Source organism: Colias croceus, chromosome 12 (genome assembly GCF_905220415.1).
Source record: "Colias croceus chromosome 12, ilColCroc2.1".
Classification (NCBI taxonomy): Eukaryota; Metazoa; Arthropoda; class Insecta; order Lepidoptera; family Pieridae; genus Colias; species Colias croceus.
The window spans coordinates 2,356,234-2,380,350 of NC_059548.1; the positions used below are offsets into that span (position 1 = coordinate 2,356,234).

At 37.5% G+C, this 24,117-nt stretch overlaps 1 protein-coding gene across 2 annotated transcripts in view; it reads right to left on the minus strand.

The window, feature by feature from the left end:
• LOC123696473 (protein yippee-like) overlaps positions 1-24,117 on the minus strand; it is a 75,815-nt gene that overhangs the window by 43,194 nt on the left and 8,504 nt on the right. Inside the window, exon 1 of one of the 2 annotated variants that reach the window (XM_045642646.1) lies at positions 2,852-2,938. The exons of the other annotated variant lie outside the window; for it this stretch is intronic. Within the exon in view, the coding sequence (XP_045498602.1) occupies positions 2,852-2,856 (5 nt within the window). The 5' untranslated portion in view covers positions 2,857-2,938. Of the gene's footprint in view, positions 1-2,851; positions 2,939-24,117 lie in introns of those variants that run through there. 2 annotated transcript variants of the gene reach the window in all.

Consider the following 24,117-nt stretch of genomic DNA (forward strand, 5'->3'; position numbering starts at 1 on the left):
TATTTTATCTCATTTTACTTTGAGAACAAGCTTAAAAGATTAAAAAAACAATATCTCTTTAAACTATACTACCTACGCTTAGCAATTTCAACTTAAAAAAATATCACGTGAACTTATGTAGTTTTGGAAAAGGTGACGCTAAAAGTTGTTATAAATAAAAGATTATCTTCTATCTTTGTATTTTCCATAAAATTTATTTACTTTCTTAAGTTTAAAACTAATTTCAGTACCCTATAAGCATACAAAATAAATATAAACCTAACGTAGAGTACCTACCTAATAAATTCGGACATTCGGAATAAAAAGCTCTTCCAATAAAATTATCTTAATAGCACCATATCCATAGTTCGTTTACTTACAATATTTTAGCATGATCATTAGGGCGTGTGCAGACTGTAGCACAGAGTCAACGTATCCCGCGAGTGGCGATGACCCCACGGGTTTTCAACTGCACTCTATTAAGTTACTCAGAGAACTCAACGATTCGGATTTGTAGTCAGACTACAAAGTTCTAGCTACAGAAGTAGGATTAACTTTGATTAACATTTTTAGTTTGTAACGTGCAAAAGTTTATGTTAGCCGTCTTGACACTTTTGATGTTTTTGAATTTTGCAGCATTTCGACGTTAACGGCCATGAAGCAAAATCTGCAGGGATTTAGAAGTCGCACATGATGCACAATAAATGTGAGTAATTGTAATTAGACACATTTGGGGATAACTAACACTTGGGGATACGGTAGATCTAAGAGTAATAACGTAAAATATATGCTTATTATACATCCGCTTGAAATGAGCGAACTAAACAACAAGCATAATTTCTTTCAAATCTTTTAGCTACCATAGGTATGAGCAAAGCTCAAGTTGACAAATGACAGATTGGTTATCTAAACGCACAAACAACCTTGCTACAGTAACCACTAAACTGATAGTTCACGAGCCCTGACACCGATATACAGTAACGAAATGCACACAATCCCACCTGCAGTGTAACTGTTATACGCGTAACATTATTTTACAGGTTTTAACACCACTATCATATTTTGTATTGCGGTTATCATAACACCCGGGAAGTCGCAAGTCCACAGGCAATTCTATGTACTGGCTTGTGACGTCAGACTTCAGAGCAAACAGTAAAGGCAGTGCGTGGGCGCTGCTGTCAATACAGGGTTAGTTTTCAATGACCGGCAAAATTTTCAGAAATGGTTCAGAATCGGTAACATTTTCGACCTAATGAAAAAAAAAATGTTTTTTTTGACGTGACAACGTCTTATAATTCGATAGAGCCGGCTGCACGCACGAAAAAACATGACTCATGCGGCGTTACCTCGCTCTGAGGCGTTCCGTTAGGTTTGAAGTGCAAGCGAGAGCGCGGAACGAGCGACAAAGAAGCACAATCGGACGTTGTCACGTTCAACTATCGTCACTCGTCAGTAAACCGACTTTACAGACAACCAATTTTTTTTATTAGATTTCATTCCTGTCCGCCACTAAAAGGGCGAACGTGTGGCCATTACAAAAGCACAATTCAGTTCAACCTAGATAGGTAGAAGTTAGCACACACATAAATTTGGAGATGCGCGCACGCACACAAGTGCATTGATTATCGCGTGTTTACGATTTAGGAAATTTTTAAGACATTTTCAAATGAATGCTATTATTATAATTTTTTTTATTTGACAATAATATTTCAAATGTACCTTTGGTTTAATATCTTGAAAACTAACCCTGTATGCTTTTTTTAGTTGCGCAGAGGTTTCAGTGTTTCCTGCGTATTCATTGGAGAAGGAATAAAGTATCATAAAAATCTAAATTACAAGGCAGAGAATCTAAATAAATGAATCTAAATTCATTTATTTAGATCACTGTGTGTACCTATATTATTAATTCTTATTCATCTAATTATTTATCTATTCTGATTTAAATATTTATTGTTAGTCTTACCCATGGTGAATTAACCTTGACGATGTTACCAACGTACCTATAACAGAATAAAGTAAGTAATTGTATAAAAGTAAAAGATAATAATTACATGTTAATTTGCATGTTAATTTTCTTCAAATGCATGCACATGAGTAAACAACACTGTTTAAGCACTCTTGTAATCAGACTGAAAGCATAACTAAACTTATTACTCTAATGGGAATGTTCTGAATTCACCAAACTTTAAATAGTTAATTTTGCTTAACAGTTTATTTCATAACCTTTGGTTCAATAGGATATTATATAAAAGTAAAAGATAATAATTACATGTTAATTTGCATGTTAATTTTCTTCAAATGCATGCACATGAGTAAACAACACTGTTTAAGCACTCTTGTAATCAGACTGAAAGCATAACTAAACTTATTACTCTAATGGGAATGTTCTGAATTCACCAAACTTTAAATAGTTAATTTTGCTTAACAGTTTATTTCATAACCTTTGGTTCAATAGGATATTATTGTTCAGTAGCAGTTAAAATTATTTAGATATTTTAAATTTAATACATATACCAAATACAATCAGGTGCAATAGCAGGCCAGTACATAATAAATACTGACTATAATCTATAGGATCAGAGTGGTTATTTTTAGCTTATCATTCTAATTAATCAAGCATCAAAAACACTTCAGTGACTCGAATATTAGGTTCTCAAGCGAAAACTATTAAAGTATCAGCTCAATCTACACGTTCTTAAATTATTACGTTTACGGGTAAGTAATAGAAGTTGGAAGTATGTTAAACACATTTTCGCTGCCGCTTGCTAGAATCTATTATGGTAATAAGGGCTTGTTTTTAATTAGGCAACTGCATAGGGAAGTAACAACATGCTCAATAGCTCTGCACCAACGAATCAATTATCAAACGCACCTCATTAATGTAGCCGTTTTGTCTCCAGCTATCACTGTCACTTTTATGACGGTCTCTATACCACTTTCGATACTTCGGAGAAAGAGCCTAAAAGAAAAAAACACTGCTATATTTAATAAACTGCTATTATTCTTATAAACAATGTCAACTTAGAAACCCTCTGGTCAAGATCAAAGCAAAAATCGATTCCCAAAGACCCTGAATAGATACGTCTTAAATTATTCAAAGAAACCAAAGTGTTTCACGATGAATGCTCGGGCAATAAAACCAATGTAATATTCATTGCCTGTAATTTAACCAGCCTTAAATGGAAAGTGCACTTAAAGAATCGTAAAATCATGATAATGGGTTTATTTTAAGACGTATTAAAGTGATCTTAATGTGACTTGTGAAATATGTTTCTATATTTACATACTTTATAAGCTCAGTTTGATTTTCATGTGTTTCTTTATTTATGGGTTACTTTTTTACTTTACAAGTCAGACTATACTCTACAGGTAATTTCTACAGGGGGGTTAGACAAGTGGCTTTCGTTTAGCGTAACGTTTGATAGAATAGATTATGAATGTATGAGATTGACATAAGCTGTAGATAAATGTATCGACAGCTTACGTCAATCTCATACATTCATAATCTATTCTATCAAACGTTACGTTATTAGAAAGCCACTTGTCTAGGGGGGCTGATATGATAAATAGATGGTTTAATGAGCATAGCCAAGTAAATGTTATCATGATTATAATTTGTTTCTTGAAGAAACGCAAATATGGAAACCAAAATGGCAAAATAATGTAATCAAAATTATTTTATATAGAAATAGAAAGTGCTAACGGCGACATTCAGGCGCCATTCATAACTCAGGTGTCGTCTTGGGGGAAAGTGTGCAACCCAGGTGCGGGTGAAACGAAAGGGGCATTGGACAACTATTAGAATAAACATTCTGGAGATTTCATGCAAAATTACTTTAAGAGCATAATGCAGGTACAAGCGGGATAGTATTATCTAAATTCTAAACCGTCGAGCCACCGATATATTTATCACCGAGTACTTTTTCTTCTCAAAATCTTGCATTCACATTTCAATTTTTTAGTTTTGTTATTTTAACTAGCCTCGTCCCTTATAACGCTTTCTTTAATATTCAATTGAACTCATCACTGATTACTAGCCCGTTGTCAATGTTTCATTACCATTATTTTGGGGTACACTGTTGCTCGCGTCCGTAGGCTTTGACTCTAGATTCCCTACACGTGTACCCTGGGTAGTGCCAAATGAGCAACCAACTGGTGGGAGACTTCGGTCGTGGCTCGCAACCACCCACTGGATAGAGACATGCCGCCAAGCGGTTTCGTGTTCCGGCATGAGTTCCGGTGTAGCCATTCGGGGGTTGGGTCTGGTTAGTTGTTTAGTGAGTTACGGTTTTATGAAGCTGCATTATTAGTGTGCCGGGTGCCTAGCTTTGGAGGGTAGCGGGATCCGTAGCACGGTTGACCGCTGGCCGACCGTTAGTTGTAGGGGGCCCAAGTAGTAGGAGAGCCACCTACGAAAGGCTGCCCCGCCGCTTTCGAAAAATCCCAGTTTTGCTCCATCGTGCCGGTTGGCGACCGGACGGGAGGACCCGATGGCGATAACTGGGGGGGTACGGGCGTCCCCGCAGTCTCCAAGCTAGTCCCCCATCAGCATACTTCTGATGTTTGCTTCGACCTACCGACTCACTAAATCTCGACCAACTTCCAATTACCCTGTCTATTCACACTTCACACCAAATATAAAAATATGAAAAGGTCCAAAAGAAAAAGAAAGTTTATACAGCGGTTGCACTTCCTCCCGTTTAAAGTGCACCACACTAACATTCGTGGATTGCACTCAAATCTCAACCCTGTCCATCACCACCTTGAGACTGAAAAACCACATTTACTGTTTCTTACTGAAACACAGATTAAACCACCTTCCGATACGGCATACCTTGATTATCCAGGGTATGTCCTTGAACATAATTTTCACGCAAAAGCCGGTGTCTGTGTCTACATTTCTGACAAGATCTGCTATAAACGTCTTCGCCACCTTGACAATAAGGATTTCTCAGTTCTTTGGCTTCTCACTGATATCGGTGTTGACAAAATAATATACGCCGTTGTTTATCGCTCCCACACTCCTGATCAAGGCACAACCCGACTCTTCCAATATCTTAGCCAGACCGCTGACTCAGTTCAACAGAAATTTCCATCTGCTCAATTAGTTCTTTTAGGGGATTTTAATGCCAGTCATCAGGACTGGCTATTTCCCTACATGAAAACCGACCACGCAGGCAAAGAAGTTCACAATCTCGCTCTGTCTCTGGGTCTTACACAACTTGTCAAAGAGGCAACTCGGATACCTGACGTTGACGGTCATACGGCTAACTGTCTGGATCTTTTGCTAACCACAGACCCAGAAAGATATTCGACCTGTGTATCATCACCTATAGGCTCTTCAGACCACTGCCTTGTAAAAGCTATAACTACCTATTCCCCACCGGAACCTAGTACTGTGAAAACTAGGCGTATCTGGCGTTATTCCTTAGCGGATTGGGATGAAATGCGTCATTTTTTCGCTTCTTACCCTTGGCGGCGAATATGTTTCTCCTCTAATGATCCGACGAACTGTGCTAGTGCTATCGAAGACGTTGTACGGCAGGCTATGGAATATTTTATTCCATTTTCAGACGTATCTTCCGGTGGCAAAGAGCATCCATGGTATAATGCCGATTGTAGACGAGCTGAACATCTTAAACACGAAGCATATCGAGCCTGGGCCGATGCTAGAGCACGCAAAGATCCTGATATAACAATGAAAAAGAGAAACTTCAACAAAGCCGCTAAGTCCTTCAAACTAACGCTCAAAAGGACTCGCCTTAATAGAATCAGACAAATTGGGGACAAGCTTATTTCCTACCCCTCTGGGTCTAAAGCCTTTTGGTCCCTAGCAAAAGCGGTAGAAGCCAATTTCTGTAAAACATCTCTACCACCACTTTTAAAACCTGACGGTGCACTTGCCCATAGTGCGAGAGAAAAAGCTGATCTTTTCGCGAATCTCTTTGCAAGCAATTCGCGTCTGGACGCTGGCAATAAGGTACCTCCTTCTCCACCTCACTGTGGTTTAAGCATGCCTGAATTCTGTATCACTCAAAAAGAGGTCCTTAAATGTCTCCGGAGTCTAGATGTGAATAAGGCAAGTGGACCAGACGGTATTCCTGCTCTGGTGCTTAAGAATTGTGCTCCTGAATTATCACCGATCTTAACACGACTATACCGCCTATCGTACGAAACTGGAAAAGTTCCTATGTCTTGGAAAATAGCCAATGTACAACCAATCCCGAAAAAAGGAAGTCGCAGTGACCCGGGAAACTACCGGCCGATCTCTGTCACCTCCATAATGTGTAAGGTATTGGAGCGTATTCTAAATAACAGGCTTCTGAGGTACCTGGAGGGTAATGATCTCCTCAGCGATCATCAGTACGGATTTCGTCGTCATAGGTCTACTGGGGACCTCCTTGTTCACCTTACCCACATGTTTGGATCTGCTGTTGAGAAGCTTGGGGAAGCGGTTGCCGTTTCTCTCGACATCTCCAAAGCATTTGACAGGGTCTGGCACAGCGGTCTTATCAACAAGCTTCCGGCATTTGGGATCTGTCCAGGTCTGTGCAATTGGATATCTGACTTTTTGGATGAGCGTTCTATTCGAGTGGTAATCGATGGTTGTTCGTCGGATCAATTGCCACTAAACGCCGGTGTTCCTCAAGGGTCGGTTCTGTCTGCAACTTTGTTTTTGCTTCACATAAACGACTTGTTAGGTCCTAATATATACGCGTATGCGGATGACAGCACAGTTGTAGACAGTTATACGTCCGAAACGCAGATAGGCAATAAAGTGTTGGTGGAACAGAGAGAGGCTATGGTTGAGCGGTTGAATCTTACATTAAAATCGGTCTCTAAATGGGGTGAAGCTAATTTAGTCGGGTTCAACTCATCAAAAACACAGGCTTGTCTGTTTACAGCTAAGCGCACTGGTTTCGGTCTAACACCTAGTTTTCAGGATGTGTCCTTGAATTTATCCAACGAGCTGGAGCTTCTAGGCCTAACACTCTCTTCTAGCCTGAATTTCAAGAGCTTCATTGAGTCCAAAGTACAAGTTGCAGCTAAGAAGCTCGGAATACTTTCTAAGGTGAGGGAGTTCTTCACACCGGAACAGCTCTTAAACCTATACAAAGCCCAGGTTCGCTCCGGTGTGGAGTACTGCTCTCATCTTTGGGCAGGGGCAGCTAAATATCAACTCAACGCTTTGGACTCCATCGAAAAACGAGCGATTAGACTCATTGGAAACGAATCCTTAACCGCATGCAAACTGCATAGTCTAGAACATCGTCGGAACGTAGCCAGTTTGGCGGTTTTCTACAGAATCTTTCACGGCGAATGTGCTGAAGAACTGCATAACCTGTTGCCAGCTTCTCCTTTTTATCATCGAGGGACTCGACGCCGGGCCGGTCTCCACCCTTATGTCATCGACATCCCTCCCATACGCACTAAGCGTTTCGCTTCTTCCTTTCTTATGCGTACTAGTAAGGAGTGGAACAATCTTCCGGCTTCCGTTTTTCCCAGAAACTACAATCTGGATTTATTCAAGAGAAATGTGAATAGACACTTATTAGGCAAACATGCTCCATCCTAGACCACGCTTGTCGCTTTCCATCAGGCGAAGCGATGGTCAAATGCTTGCCTAATCCTTACTTAAAAAAAAAAAAAAAAAAAAAAAAAAAAAACCTACCACCAACTGCGCTCGCCAACCCGCCTGCCAAGCGTGGCGAGTACTGGCATTATCCCCTCATGGATAGCACACCACCAACCAGGCCCCTAGTACCCGGCAGCCCCGCTATTCCAGGCTACGGTAGCGGCCATGGTAACGGCGGGGCAAGGGGTGCTAAGAATCACCGGATGAGATCCGGCTACCACTCCACACGACCCCTGGCCCTGGTAACATACAATGCACGCACATTGAGGACGGACGAAAAGATAGTTGAGCTGGAAGAAGAATTGAGCAAATTACGATGGGATGTCATAGGGTTATCAGAAGTCCGAAGAGAGGGGGAGGACACGATAACGTTGACGTCTGGTAATTTGTTCTTCTACCGGGAGGGCGACCAACAGTCCCAAGGTGGAGTCGGGTTTATCGTCCACAAATCTCTCGTCAACAACATCGTAAGCATCGAGAGTGTGTCGAGCAGGGTAGCGTGCCTTATACTCAGAATATCTCAAAGATATTCGCTGAAGGTCATACAGGTTTACGCACCGACCTCGGCTCACTCCGATGAAGAAGTGGAGATTATGTATGAGGACGTAAGTAGAGCCATACATACCTCGAAAACACACTTCAATGTTGTGATGGGAGATTTCAACGCAAAGTTGGGTAAGAGAGGCGATGATGAGTTGAGAGTGGGGCAATTTGGGTTTGGGCAACGTAATCCGAGGGGCCAGAAACTTGCTGATTTTCTGGAGAAGGAAGGACTCTTTATGATGAATTCCTTCTTCCAGAAACCGAATCACAGGAAGTGGACCTGGCTGAGCCCGGATGGAAGGACGAAAAATGAGATAGACTTCATTATGACCACGAAGAGACAAATATTCAAAGATGTCTCTGTGATCCATAGGGTGAAAACCGGAAGCGATCACCGAATGGTACGAGGCATCTTGAATATTAATGTCAAACGTGAAAGATCACGTCTAATGAAGTCTACGCTCCGCCCTTGCCATGCCCAGATCCAAAACCCCGAAAGCTTTCAACTGGAGCTCCAAAATCGCTTCGCTTGCCTCGACAGTAGCGTCTCTGTGGACGATCTAAATAACAGGCTGGTAGAAACTATCCGCGCGGTTGGGTCCCACTTTAAAACCCGTAAAGTAAATCCGCAAAAACTCTCGGACCAAACTCTGAAACTAATGGCAGACCTGCGCTCTATGCCACTGCGCACATCTGAAGATGCTAAGTCATATAGGCAGCTCAATAGACGGATATCTAAATCTCTGCGGCACGACATTCGCTCCTTTAATGCTTCAAGCATTGAGGAAGCGATTAAGCGAAACCAAGGCTCGAAAGTGTTTGCAAGAGATATGTCTATTGGGCAGAGCCAGCTGACGAAGCTGAAGACAGATCGTGGCGTAGTAGTGTCGGCCAAGCCAGAGGTATTAGGAGAGGTCGAGAGGTTCTACCGGCAACTTTACACCTCAGTTGCTAAGCCTGTTTCTAGTCCGGCGAAAGACCCAAGAGCCCGACTAACCCGACATTTCACCGAAGATATCCCGGACATCAGCCTGTACGAGATTAGGATGGCTCTGAAACAGCTTAAGAACAACAAGGCGCCGGGTGAGGACGGAATCACCTCTGAGCTTCTGAGAGCGGGTGGAAAACCAATCCTCAGAATGCTACAGAGGCTATTTAATTCCGCCTTACTCGAGGGCACAACGCCTGAAGCATGGAGCAGGAGTGTGGTTGTTCTGTTCTTCAAAAAGGGAGACAAGACCCTATTGAAGAACTACAGACCGATATCACTCTTGAGCCATGTTTATAAGCTGTTCTCAAGGGTTATCACGAATCGTCTCGAACGCAGGTTAGATGACTTCCAGCCTCTCGAACAAGCCGGTTTCCGTAAAGGCTTTAGCACCATAGACCACATCCACACGCTGCGGCAAATTATACAGAAAACCGAGGAGTATAATTTGCCACTATGCTTAGCGTTTGTGGACTATGAAAAAGCCTTCGATTCGATCGAGACCTGGGCCGTGTTAAGGTCTCTCCAGCGGTGCCGTATTGACTATCGGTACATCGAAGTATTGAGAAGCTTGTACGAACACGCCACCATGTCAGTCCGAGTACAAGATCAGTATACAAAGGCAATCCCATTGCAGCGCGGTGTAAGACAAGGCGATGTGATCTCGCCCAAACTTTTTACCGCTGCTTTGGAAGATGCCTTCAAACTGTTGGAATGGAAAGGACTTGGCATCAATATTAATGGCGAGTACATCTCTCATCTTCGATTTGCCGATGATATCGTAGTCATGGCAGAATCCATGGAAGACCTTAATGCAATGCTCGATGACCTCTACAGAGTTTCACAACAAGTGGGCCTTAGCATGAACATGGACAAGACGAAAATCATGTCGAATGTCCATGTTGTGCCCACTCCAGTCTCTGTTGGAAACTCTACTCTCGAAGTTGTTGACGAATATGTCTACCTAGGACAAACCGTCCAATTAGGCAGGTCCAACTTCGGGAAGGAGGTCAATCGTCGATTCCGACTCGGATGGGCAGCGTTCGGGAAGTTAAAGAACATCTTTTCGTCCAAAATCCCTCAGTGCCTGAAGACTAAAGTCTTCGAGCAGTGTGTGTTACCAGTGATGACCTAGGGAACAGAGACGTGGCCTCTAACCCTGGGCCTTGTGCACAAGCTCAGCGTCGCCCAACGTGCTATGGAAAGGGCTATGCTCGGAGTTTCCCTACGAGATCGAATCAGAAATGAGGAAATCCGTAGGAGAACCGGAGTCACCGACATAGCTCGCCGGATTAGTACGTTGAAGTGGCAATGGGCGGGGCACATAGCCCGTAGAACCGATGGCCGTTGGGGCAGAAAGGTTCTGGAATGGAGGCCACGAACTGGACGACGAAGCGTGGGACGACCTCCCACAAGATGGACGGACGACCTGGTCCGAGTGGCAGGGAGCCGCTGGATGCAGGCCGCCGGTGACCGGTCGTACTGGAAATCCTTGAGGGAGGCCTTTGTCCAGCAGTGGACGTCCCACGGCTGAAACGACGATATACTAATAAATAGAACTATAGTTGTGCGAACAATTTCAGGTACAATATTAGATGCTGTGATATAATCACCTTCATCAGACCGAATTTTGTTCCCTTTACTGATGATATTTTTGGAAAAATAGTTATAATCTTACGGTATGACTTGTCTGCAAGTTAGAGGCTACTAATAAATAAACAATTCATAAAAAATAACAGATAGGTAAAGCCTTAAAAAATTAACCTTTCTTAAAAGTGAATTTGAAAATGAAAAAGAAACAACATAAAAAAGATCATATAATGCGAAAGCAAAAACTGGCTTAAAATAGAAACAATGAAAATAAACTATTGCCATTAATGATGTGAAGGTGTAGAAACAAGTTTAAAAATATAAAATCACTAATTAATAGTGTCATATCAGCACGCTACAATCGCACCGGTTAATTATACAACACTATATATTAGGGTTATGTATAATGTAGTGAAACGCACAGCTGCAACTTGGCAGTAAATTACAATGGGAATTACTTACTAAGCCTCAAGAGTTTATGTATACGCATAGGTGCATTCGTAGACTTTGAAAGTTTATTATTGTTATTCAATTTGTATCATTATGTGGGCATAAAGTATGGGATACTTATCTAAAGCAACTTCTATTACACCAAAACTAACTGTAAATTTGATAAGGATACCCAAATCTACATATCATGTAACTGAATTACTTATTCATATCTTTCCAATTAATGGTCTCATCAACACAATTTTAAAATTGTAGATCCAAAGAATTTCCTTTAGTCAGAGCCAAGATGAGTCGTTCTGTTCGTCTTTGCCACGCAAGAAATATAAAATTAACCATAAAGATCCTCAAATATCCCCTGGGAAAGCTACGCGATGCTCGGAGTTTGACAAAAAATCTAATTACCTTTGGAGCAATTTTCTCTGTCGTTATCATGCTCCGACGTAATATAAAAATAGCTTTAATCGTTAATCCATATATTCCATGTTCAGGCGGTATTATTACGTTATATTAGGAATTATGTTGGATCTGATAACTAGCTGTTGACCACATCATAAAGTGTACTTACTCGTATATAATATCTAGACACGCGGCAGCGTGTCAAGCCGAGTTCAAGCGAAGAGAACTGGCGAGCAGCAGCCGTGTGTATATTTACACGAACCATTTCGAGCCACTTTTCACCCCCTTATAACTCGAAAACTATTTGAGTTAAATAAACCAAATTTGGTACATATCAAGAAGATCTCAAGATAAACAAGAACCTTAAATTTCATAAATACAGATTAAACAGTTGCGTAGATATTAATATCCAAAAATCGCAATTTTTAAGACTGACTGACTTATAGACATATACAAAACCTAACCCACTTCCAGATGACCTAGAAAGTTCAAATTTTGTAATCAGCTAGGTAATAGTGAGTGTACAAAGGAAAAAATCAGAAAATACTGAATTTATTTGTATTTATTTTTTTTTTCAATGACATTAATTTTGTTTGTATGGAAAAATGGAAAAGTTTAAAAAAATAGAAAATAGTATATTCACCTTACTAGTCTTAAAAAATAGATCAAAACTAATCAGTGGCCGAAAAAAATTTTGAAATCCATCAATAAATGACTGAGATATAGAATATTGAAGTTTACATATTTTAGGACGAAACATCTGTAAAATCGAAGCGCCTCTGACATCACACTCACTCGCGCTATTATCGCTAGGGCGGATTACTTCGATTGCATGATTTCTTTATTCAAAACTGTTATTAAACGTAAAATAAAAGAAAACTGTTATAAAAATATTGCTCATACAGTTAAAAATAATATATAATTTTACATATTCACATTTATTTATTCTTTATTTATGAGTGTTTAGTTTAGTTTTAATTTTAGTGTAAATAAATAAATAAAATCTTTATTTTGCTTTAAACATGGTATTCAATGGTGATACAATTATATTAATAAAGCACAAACATGTTCAGCCAATACAAGCATGCAAAAATAATTATATAATATACATATACTAGCGGTCCGCCCCGGCTTCGCCCGTGGTACATATTAACGTTTTCTCTACATAAGAACCATCCTCGTACTTCAAGGAATATAATAAAAAAAGAATTATCGAAATCGGTTCAGCCGTTCTCGAGTTATGGAATTACAACGAAAAGTGGCATTGATTTTTATATATTAGAGAAGATAAAATAAATGGTGTAATGGAAGAAGGCTTCGTCGAAGGTCGGAATGATTTAATTTGCGTAATATTAATATGAGTGAAACATCTTTAGGCGCGTTTAGAGTAAAATTTCAAGATCGCGTCATGGCAATACCGTAACGTCATGGAGTAAGGCGACGATTCTTCGATCTTTGCATCTTGGTAATAGTGTGTGTACAAATTCACGCTGGATGTTTAGAAAATCATGTACCTAATCTTTTAAACAGAAAACGAGTGTAAAAAATTGCAGATAATGACGGGGCAATGTGCGCTGACATTCATAACATATAAGAAAATATAGAAAATAATACTAAACAAACCATACAGAGAAACCACAAGAAAAAATAAAAAAATCGTATATAAAAAGTATTATATTCATAAAGTAAATCAAATTTGCAGAGTAATTTTCTGTACAAAAAGTAATGATATCCCACCAAAAACATAAATGTAAAATTTGGAGCCGAGTTCAATCGTTGACTTAATTTGCCAAAAAAAGAAATGAGATCTTAATGTGTGCCAAGTTCAGCAGACAGTCCAGAAATTTATTTACAAAGATGTATTAAGTTCTTAGGTTGACTGAAAACTCAGTTGTTTTATTTTCCCTTAGAGAACAATGTTTATTCCAAAATATAACTTTTTTAATTTGAATAATATAATTATTTTACAAAGCAAACAACTAATGACCTATTGAACCCCATAATTTGATGAGGCTAGTTTTTAGAACCTCACAAAATATAAACAGTATTTAAAACTAGCCTCATCAAATTATGGGGTTTATAGGTCATTAGTTGTTTGCTTTGTGAAAATAATTATATTATTCAAATTAAAAAAGTTATATTTTGGAATAAACATTGTTCTCTAAGGGAAAATAAAACAACTGAGTTTTCAGTCAACCTAAGAACTTAATACATCTTTGTAAATAAATTTCTGGACTGTCTGCTGAACTTGGCACACATTAAGATCTCATTTCTTTTTTTGGCAAATTAAGTCAACGATTGAACTCGGCTCCAAATTTTACATTTATGTTTTTGGTGGGATAGTGAATATACACTCTCACATTATTGGTTATTCGTTAGTTTAATTTGAATTTTACATAATATATATCTACCGGTATAATTCTCTGATGATTTACGTTTAAATAAGCACATAAACAACTTTTGATTTTCAGCCTTGAGTTTTGTTGACAAATGGTATAATTTTCTCGACGGGCCCTTTACGGTAACTTTATGACTAAACTGTAAAGTGTTCGGTGTTGTTCCTTTTAAAACGTATATTTTCGCAATAATTACGTTACATTCTGAAGCAGCAGCGAACGGAGAAGCGGCCGCCCACACGATACACTCATCTCATGATTAGATGCATATTATTAGTGATGGATTGATGCATTTAGAGCACTTGAACCCGACACGGAGCAGCTAATAATATGAATCATTTGTAACAATCAAGAGTGACATGTGTTCTTTGTTTTGCTCTGTGTATTCTGTTCTTTGTCTGGGTGGAGGTTGCGCAATGAGTATGAAGTTGTTTCTATAAAGATAAGTTCGTATATGCTCAGAATAAGGTTTTGTGAGTACTCCAGGTTGGTGAAGGCCAAGGAAGGATCAAATAGCCAATCTCGCCTCACAATTTAAATGTCGGTGGCCAATGTGGAATATTAACAATATCCTTTCAAAAAACAACAATTTATTTTATTATAACAAAGAACAACTACTACAATAGAGGAACTAATAAGTTCATTTCAAACGTTATACTTTGAAACTTCGTCGCAACTGCAACGTTATATTATAAAGAAAACTATAACAGTATAAAATAATCACAAAGTAGGATTTTAATACTATAAGATCCATTTGAGAACTATTGAACAGCACTTGTTGCTTTATGAAAGAAGCTGGTAAACTAGGTACCTATGTTAAAAATCAGAAAAAGCTCTGGTTAAGAAAAATTTTAAAACTTGTAAAATTTAATTAAAAAAGCAAACAGACATAAAACGACGAGCGTAACACCAAAACACATCAGTCTGGCAAGTCTGGTGCAAGTAAATTAGGTATAACATACAGCACATGCTCGCTGCATACAGCAGACTAAATTGCCAACAATTCCTTTGTCTGCCCCGACGGAATCCAGCAACCGAGTTATATCCACGTTATGGCGAGCCGAGACAACAAAGGAACTCAACAAGTGCAGCCAGGGTGCAACCGGGAAATTGGAGGGCCGAGGGGTCCCCTCGAATAGGGCTGCCACTTTGTTTATTACTTCCTTTGTTATTTTTTCATATTCAAACACAAAACACAAAACAGTATATAGTGTTATGTGATTTGGTGTTGTGTTGTACTTGTATAGTATGATCATAAATGGAGTATTTTCATCAAGCACTACTACAACTTAATAACCTAACCAAAACATTCTGTATATGGCAATATTGTGACTAAGTGCCTACTTCCAAACAAATCCTCTTCGGTAACAAATCTTTACATTTTATTAATTGTCTATAAAAGTATAAGCTTTCGACTAATGATTATGGCAGTTGGAAAGCCCTAGATAAAACGGATACCTAGCCGGGAGGCGGTAGACTGTACGGTAGTGGCAATTATTTGTAGTGTCTGCTCTGCTACTGTACCCCCGCAGACGCTATGTTGTGACGGCGGGTACGGTTTAAATATTTTGCAGACGCAACTTAACAAATACTTATAGGTATAGGTATGCTGAGCACAAACATGTATTGAGATTCAAAGTTGTACGAAAAAGAAATACTTGGCAAACCAACGTCGCTTCGACTAGTCTCTGTTAATTTAATTAGAAAAACAAGCACTGGAGTTAAAAATCTTAAATATAATCACAAAGGTATGTAGATAAAACTGTATCTTTTAAGCTAACGGCTCTTGGTTAATTAAAGTTGAAGATGCATATTATGCCAATTGGAAAGTAACAGTATGCTCCGTGGATTTAACCCGTTATGAGTGCCGGCAACGACGTTATGCTGCGGTTAAATGCTAATGTTGCACTTTTTGTCATACTCTGATGTTATCATTGCTTATGCACTTTTTACTTACATATTTGTAAAAGTACTTTAAGCTCTCTTCGTGTCTATCTTTGCTAATAATGAGAGATTTTTCTATGCATGGCTAATCTCTGGAACCACCGTTCGGTTTTACTACAACTAAAGTCTGTAATTAAGATATCTTGATGAACAAAGACGCAAGTTTCCGTTATCCGTTTCGAACGAAACAAAATTTACTCTATTACGAAATACATTTCCACGCTTAATGAAGTTAATTAAAATGTAGTTAAACGTTTTACAAATAGCAATTTAATTTATTTACACATTACCAAACCAAATCAAATATTAGATTTTAATTTGAATGTAAACGCATGCCAATAACCAGTGTAGCACAAAAAGACAGTTAAATGTGAATGAACCCCGTTTAATAATTTAAAGAGCTGGTTTTGACCTGACCCAACCTCGTTGTTGTTGCGCTGAATAATGTCCCATGTGAAAAAATATTGCGTCATTTAAATGTGGCGTTTATATTAATCTCAGATATTAAAACGGCAATATGAAAAGTATATGTAAATAACAATAGATATTTAGATGTTATAAACTAAACAGACCAAACTTATACAAACCATCACTTCTGCATTTTGATAGTAAAATATTCTTTATTCCCCAAAATTAGAAGCAGTATTATTATTTAATATTTACCCACCAACCTTTATTTATTTTCTGGTCTTATGATAACGAAGCAAATAAAGAGGAGAGCGGGTCGATAATATATGTACAATACAAACCCTTTCTAAAGCATTTCTGTGAAGACTGCCACTCAATGGAAATTGAAAACAAAAAAGTTCAAGAACTTCTATAAACATGTAAAAATGACGTGTGGCACTCGGGGACTTCCGCGGTAAAGCTATTGCATGCTAGCCACACCTCCACCCGACGGAGTGGGTGAGCGTGAGGTTTTTTCGTTACGGAATTTCTCGATTCGGTCCCCGCGCTCAAGGCCCGCGATAGAAGCTATGCAATAGCTTAATAAGTATGAATAATAAAATACGAGCTCTGGAAAATCGTAAAGTTGGAACCGTCTCCCTAATTTTATTAAAAGAAAATGTTAAATACATTTTATAAAATTTTTGTGATAATATTGAAAAAAAAAATATATCATCACAAAAATATGATATAAATTGTGATTCTTTTAGCATTTTAAAAAATCAAACTAACAATAGAACACGCTTCGTCGATTCAAAATTACTTAACTCATATTCAAAGCGGTAAACACCAAACAATGCAATTTGTTAAGGTAAAAGCGAAAACCTTTTAAAAGAAATATCAAACTAAAAGACAATGGATTTCAAGTTCCTCTTCCCCACAGAAACGAGGTCAAAAATGCAGCCACGGCTGGCATCATCGAAGAAAGCATTGACCTATATTTACAGCGTGCAGTACTTGACTTTGTTTTTCCTACATCTATTTTGTAACATTACAAAAATAGCTACAATCGATATATGACTTATAGTATTGATCCGGAAATCTTGTTTACTGAATAGACGTTCCACCAGCTGTTTTCTATTTTGGTCTTCACAGATAGAATCCATGTTTATTCTACGGTTTGATATCATGCGAGAGGTATAAGGCATTATGGTTCAATGTAAAATATTCTTTATCCGAACCGACTTTGAACAGAAAAACTCTTTGTTTTGGCACCGACGAAAATACGTGTGTTTTATTTCCAAAGAGCTTTAGATTCCTATCCCAAATCCTGCTCAGGTGTATTGATTTCAAATCCTCGACCAAAACAAGTTGGTTCGTTTATAAGTGTTTGTTTTCATTCGCTCCTGTGCGCGCAAACCGATAACCTGTGACCTAGTTAAAGCTGGAACATGACCCCAGTTGACCCCACGGCCTAGGTTAGCGTCACCCGCATCCCTCTCGTCGGCAGCCTTATCAACATTGGGCTGAGATCTTGCTTTCTTGCTTTAGTACCTATGGGACACTTCTGTTTGTACTGTTACGTGCTTTATACAAGTCTCAAATATTGTAGAGTAGACCATAATGGATATGTCCAGGATTTTTTTTCTGGTAAATGTTAAATTTTGTGGTGACTGTTTTAAAAAATTGTTGACAACTGTAAACTATAAAGCAATTTAAATCCAATCTAAACTCGGCTTTCGCTAGTCTGTGTACTAAAAACATTTCTACTTTCATGTCATTTGTTCCACTTCACTCCGGTTAGTTGTAGACTTGTAGTACAGGTGAAGAGAATATTGTCCACTCCCGTTAAAAGGCTCCTGCAATCTTGGTAATTGATAATGGGTCATAAATCCGAGCTCATTAAAGCGGAGTGGACAGTGGACAGTTGAAGCAGGTTCGTAGACTCGTTTGTTCCAGATTGCATTTGGAGACGGTAGCGAGCGACCCAATTACAAAGGAAATTATTTGATACCAACTGTCTCATATTATGTTCCATTAAATGCTTCGATATGAGCCTGCAATCTATTTGTTGCTGACTATAGCGGATAACGTGGTGAAATAATCGCGGCTTGGAAATTACTTTATATCCAATTAAAGATTATCCAGCCAGCAAATCGCTCGCTCTTTATCGTCTTGTCATAAAAATAAAAATGGAATGTAAATTATAATGGATGAATGCTTAGCCAAGCGCGAACATAATGCAGAAATGAAATCTATCTATATTAATGTCAACTTCAGCGCTTCATCCAAGTAATGTTGTGTATTAATTCCCTCGACATACCTGCATTCTGCAAGATCGGCGAGCTTGTTTCGACGTGCAATTTGCGTCATACAGCCCTATAAATATCTAACTGAGAACGATGCTTCAGGAGAGATAGAACGGACGCCAATAAGCAACAATGAATTCCACGATATGATCGCTTATAATGATATCCAACTAGATGGTTATTATCGACAGGCTAGCTCATCTATCTTATTCTTACAGCGGTGATATATTAAGCTTGCAAGTACGCAAATCGTAGATAAGATCTCTCTCGGTAACCCGAAGAGCACTTTAACTTGCACGATTTATGAGTACGAGCGGCCGAGGCCGAGAGATGGGAAATAAGTGGCCATACTTTTATCTTTAAATAGCACATAAACATATTTCAACTTCGACGAATTGCATTTAAAAGCAATTGAGGTCAATTCCGCATTTCTTTGGTAAAATCAAATTTAGTTGATGTGCATGTGAAGCACGATTGTTATTGTTCTGAGGTTGATGAACGGTCGTGAATCATTAAATAAATTGAGATTAATGCAGTTTATTCCTGTATGTATATTCAGTGATAAAGAGCACTTAATCATCCTCAAAAGTGGACGACACACACACAATTTTGTTTAAAACTCTTTAACTCTTCACGTTGATTGCACAAAAATGTATCTAGTAAATACTCTTTTTATGTAAGTATCTGAAATGAATGAAAATAATAATAGACCTTATCACTTCAAAGAAACAAATAAAACTGATCATTGTTAATACGAACCACGTACAGCCACAGCGTACAGCGCTCAAAAACTGCGTCATCAAAGACGATCCATATTTGGCATAGCAACCGTTGGGGGAAGTTTTCGTTAAAACAAGAGGCTCTATACTATTAGTGCATGTGACGTAATGCCCTAGTTTCATGGGGTCAGATTGGTTGCACCCTTTGCATCTAGGTTGCACCGTTTCGTGTAACGAGAAAACTTTGTCATGAGCGCTCTGGATATGCGATGCCTAATTTTTGGTTATTACGCTCATGCTTATAAAGTTGAGTGGGTTTAATTTAAAGCCAGATTAATTTTAAGTGTGATTAAACAAATATACCTAATCATTTAATTAAACTAATTATATTCTCATCATGAACCGGACAAGCATAATAAAACTCAAATTGTTAGGTATTTGACAGACATTTATGTTTTCAAAAAGCTATTTAGAGGTAATTGCAATTTATATTCTAGTTTAGATAACCAATGGAGCATAATAGTCTCAATCGGTAAGGACATAAAACCACAGTAATGGTCACAAAAAATCTATCAGGACATCATTACACAGTCGCAAAAAAAAATATTAAACACGTTCCTAGATAAAATAAAAACGGAACATTATTCATGCGAATTAAAGCTTTCATACACAGCAAAAACTCAGAATATTTTCAGATAGAAAATTTATGATCCTAAAATATGAAGAACCGTCTATGCAGCTATAATTTACAAACTATGTCCTACATTCAGAAATAATTTGAGAGCAAATACGCGAGTTCAAAAAACCATTGAATAAAATTGTTTCGCAAAGGCGGCCCGATTCACACCGTTTTAAATAAACCAGGCTTAAATATGTTTCTCATGAACGGTATTTCGTACAGTGTTATTGTAACTGTTACTCATAAACATGTACAAGTGGAAATATATTTTACTCTTATAAAAAATGTATCACCTTGGATACTGGCAGTGGGACTATGAACGTTACTCTGATCCTAATAAATCCTCATAAATGCCTTCAGGTTGCCAGTGGAATTAATGGCTTTTCAACAATTCTTGGTGAAAAACTAGAATCACTTACACTATTGATGTTAGAGGATGTGTGGCGAGCTTTTTACTTTATTTCACTTAGATACGAAACTACTTAAAAAAGTTATGTATTTATTTCAATTTATTGTATATTGTGTAATTTGAATGTTTAATGTTGAAATGTTTCTCGTTTACATTCCATTTGTGTTAACTATTAATAATGTTTTTAATAATTGGAATTTAATGGTATGTGGCATGTGCATATAGGGTCATTGCGCCTGTTCGCGTCCACCTGCCTATTCGCGTCCATTTTGCGGATATCTTTTAGAAAATTCACGAAAATAAGTATACTTTATGTAAAATTGTAATAAGAAAAATTTCCGATAATACATCAATGTATAAGAGACATGCACACTTATTCAAAATATGCCTGCGCACCGCCTATCCTATTTAAAAAAAATATTTTATTTTGGCTATTAAACGAGAGAGCTAAAACGCGCGGGATTTTGAAAAAAAAATAGTGCGCAGCGTCGCGTTTGACGGTAAGTATCTTATTGTTAAATGTGAATTTTTGAATATGTAACTGTTTCTTTACTTTGCTAACAAAACATGGAATAGTGTGGATTATAAATCAGCTTATTTCTTTTACAATTAATAGCTAAAATAAGGTGGACGCGAATTACTACACCGAATTTGTACAACTTCCATTTTGCGTCCACGGTGGGCGCAAACTATACCTATAAGTGCATAACAATAAAACATATTGCGTCCACATTGTTTTTCATTACGTAGCAATGAATTGTTTGTTAAAATATGTAATTTATAATAGATTGTAAATTTTTTACTAAGACCACAAGTTGATAATTTAAATTTTCATTCAAATTTTATGCTATTTTTTCATTTTAAAATGGGTATTCCAAGAATGAGACTAGTATCTTTCAGAATGAGAGTCAATAATTTTGTGGTTAAGAAAATAATATAAACAAAAAAGAAATTTAATTCATTAGAAACTAAAAAATAGGGTAGAGGTGTAGGTTCCAGTTTCCTTACAGTGAATTATATTAATAATAATGTTGATTTTAGGGTTCCGAACCTCAAAAGGAAAAACCGGAATCCTTGTAGGATCACTTTGATATCCGTCCGTCTGTATGTCCGTCTGCCGGTCTGTCTTTCTGTCAAGACGCTTTTTCTCAGTAACGCGTTCAGGTATAAAGCTGAAATTTATTGAATAGGTACTCAAGTCTACGGTCCCTTGAAGCAGTGAAAAAATCAAACTTATAAGCCAAAGAATTCAAAAGATACAGCCGTTTATGCTGCAAATTTTCGTAAATTTCGACATTCGCAAGGGAATCAAAACCTACAGGGTACTTTAAGTGAACACAGACATTTGAAGTTTGGTACGAAGCAACGTCTTATAGCACGAATAAGGGAGATATTGAAAAAATAATCATTTACAGTTAAAACATATGAAAAAAAAACAGGTTAATACGGAACTCTCGTTGTGCGAGTTCCACTCGAATTTGGTCGGTTTTTATTAAATAACTATATTCGTAAATAAATAATTTATTAAAGTCTAATTTTTATTTGCATTTATCTGATAAAATATCACCCAATACACTCTTAATTCTTTTTCTAAGCTGGTGGACGCGAACTGGTCCACGGGTGGACGCAAACTGGAATTTTTGGACGCGAACTGGGTAAAACGCCTAATTCTGCTATTTATCTAGATAAATAAAAACCACATGATATTTCCAACACAATTGAAAGTAAATCTTATAATAGACTATGTAATGAACACGTTACATAAATTTTGCGTTGAAATTTGTTCTGGAACATTTTTATTTTCTCATTCAAATTTTCCAACTGCACTAAGTGGACGCGAACTGGCGCAATGACCCTATGTAATCAATTACCAAAACAATAGGTACATAATGAGTACATTTAAAGGAGAAACACACTTGTCGATGAACTGCAGCAAGTTCAATTTACTTTAGCTATTCATATTATGTGATCGATTGTAAGTTTATAACTAGGTAGTTACCTGGTTTCTCGAACAAAGATTTAAAATTATTCAGAAAGCCAAACAGTTACCGTTTTATACCTTCGTATACAATAAAAATGTTTAGATCCACAATCAAATAAATTTATCAAGGTAAGATCAAAGTAAGCTCACGAATAATTAACGTCAACGTTTATAACGGCCCTACAAAGTGTCAGTCTATTTCGGACGACATACCAAAGGTCAGGCTCGGGCTCGGAAACCACATAATATACCTATATATACCTATTTACACCTGTATTTATGAACGGAATTAAAAACGCAGGTGAAGGCATAATATAAAGGTAATCGGTTTCCATTCGTTAACCTTTGCTTTACGAGGCTATTACTCCCTAACGTTCGATACCCTTTTCACTTTTGAATTTTTATGACAGCATATTACGCAACCTAGAAGGTCATTACCACTGCATGGGTCGAATTCTTCAAGACCAGCTGTTACAATTATAGATGTGTGCGTAATGTATGAGTAATTGGTGCACATTGCCAGTTATCGGAACTATGCAAAAACATTAATTATAACTTGAGCATAGTAGGTAGGTACTCATGTTTGAAACTTTTTGTTCTCATGACATACTTCGTTGAAGTTTATATGTATTACCAAGTACTATAAATGGAAGTATTTTCCCATCTCTAAAGGAAATTTTCTACATAACTCAAATCGACCTTTCCTAAATAAAAATTAAGATCGAATTTGGTCGAAATTAACCTCAGTTTGAATCAAAGATATAACGAGTCCATAAATTTTGTTGCACCATTAATTAATACACCTTTACGAGTACTTTGTTAGTTACTAATGATCTGTACAATGTACATGTGACTAAGATCTAATGATCGACTAGATCTGAATGTGCAGCTGCGAATGATTAGCATTCAAACCATGTGGAAATAGATAAATATATGTTCTGCTATTCCGAGACTTGTTATTTTATCGCGCTTTGTGAATGATTCTTTGTTAGATTTAGAGCATGCCAAGGCTAGGTTATAACTTGCTACTATATATAATACAAAGGTCTTGTAAGAGATTAATGCCCACATTCAAAACCTATAAGACAATCGAACCAAAAAGATGTGGGCATGAGGAAGGTACTGCATGTGAAATCAAATTAATCAGAAAACATGTTCAATTTTCATCCGATATTTTAATTTATTTGTCTATGAAGACAACGAAGAACTTTAAAATAGCAGTTGTCAAAGTCTTTGTATTTATTTAAAATAAAATAGAGTGACTGAATAGCTCTACTCTACACAAATATGACAATAAAACTAGCTATTCGACTTGAAGCCATTCTCCGAGAGAACTTCAGGACATTTCAGATGCCTTGACCTGCTTCGTAACGATCACTGTTTCATCGATTTATGTTAATAGCATGTGTGATTGTGTTAGGTATATAAAGTATATTCTGCAAATTGAAATTTTGGAGATTAAAATTTCAAACTGATAAAAAAGTGAAAAAAATATATGCATTCCTCTTCCTCAAGCATATATTACCTACTAAATACTTTGGTACTTGATAATGTATAATATGTTAATGTTGGTATCAAAGGTGGATAATAGTAGATATATATGAAATGGGTCGATAGTCGGCACAGTAAAAAAATGATGCTACAGTACAAAACAAAGCTGGTACATTTGCTGCTGGTTGAAGCTGGTTTTTTCTATTCTTTATAAATTTAT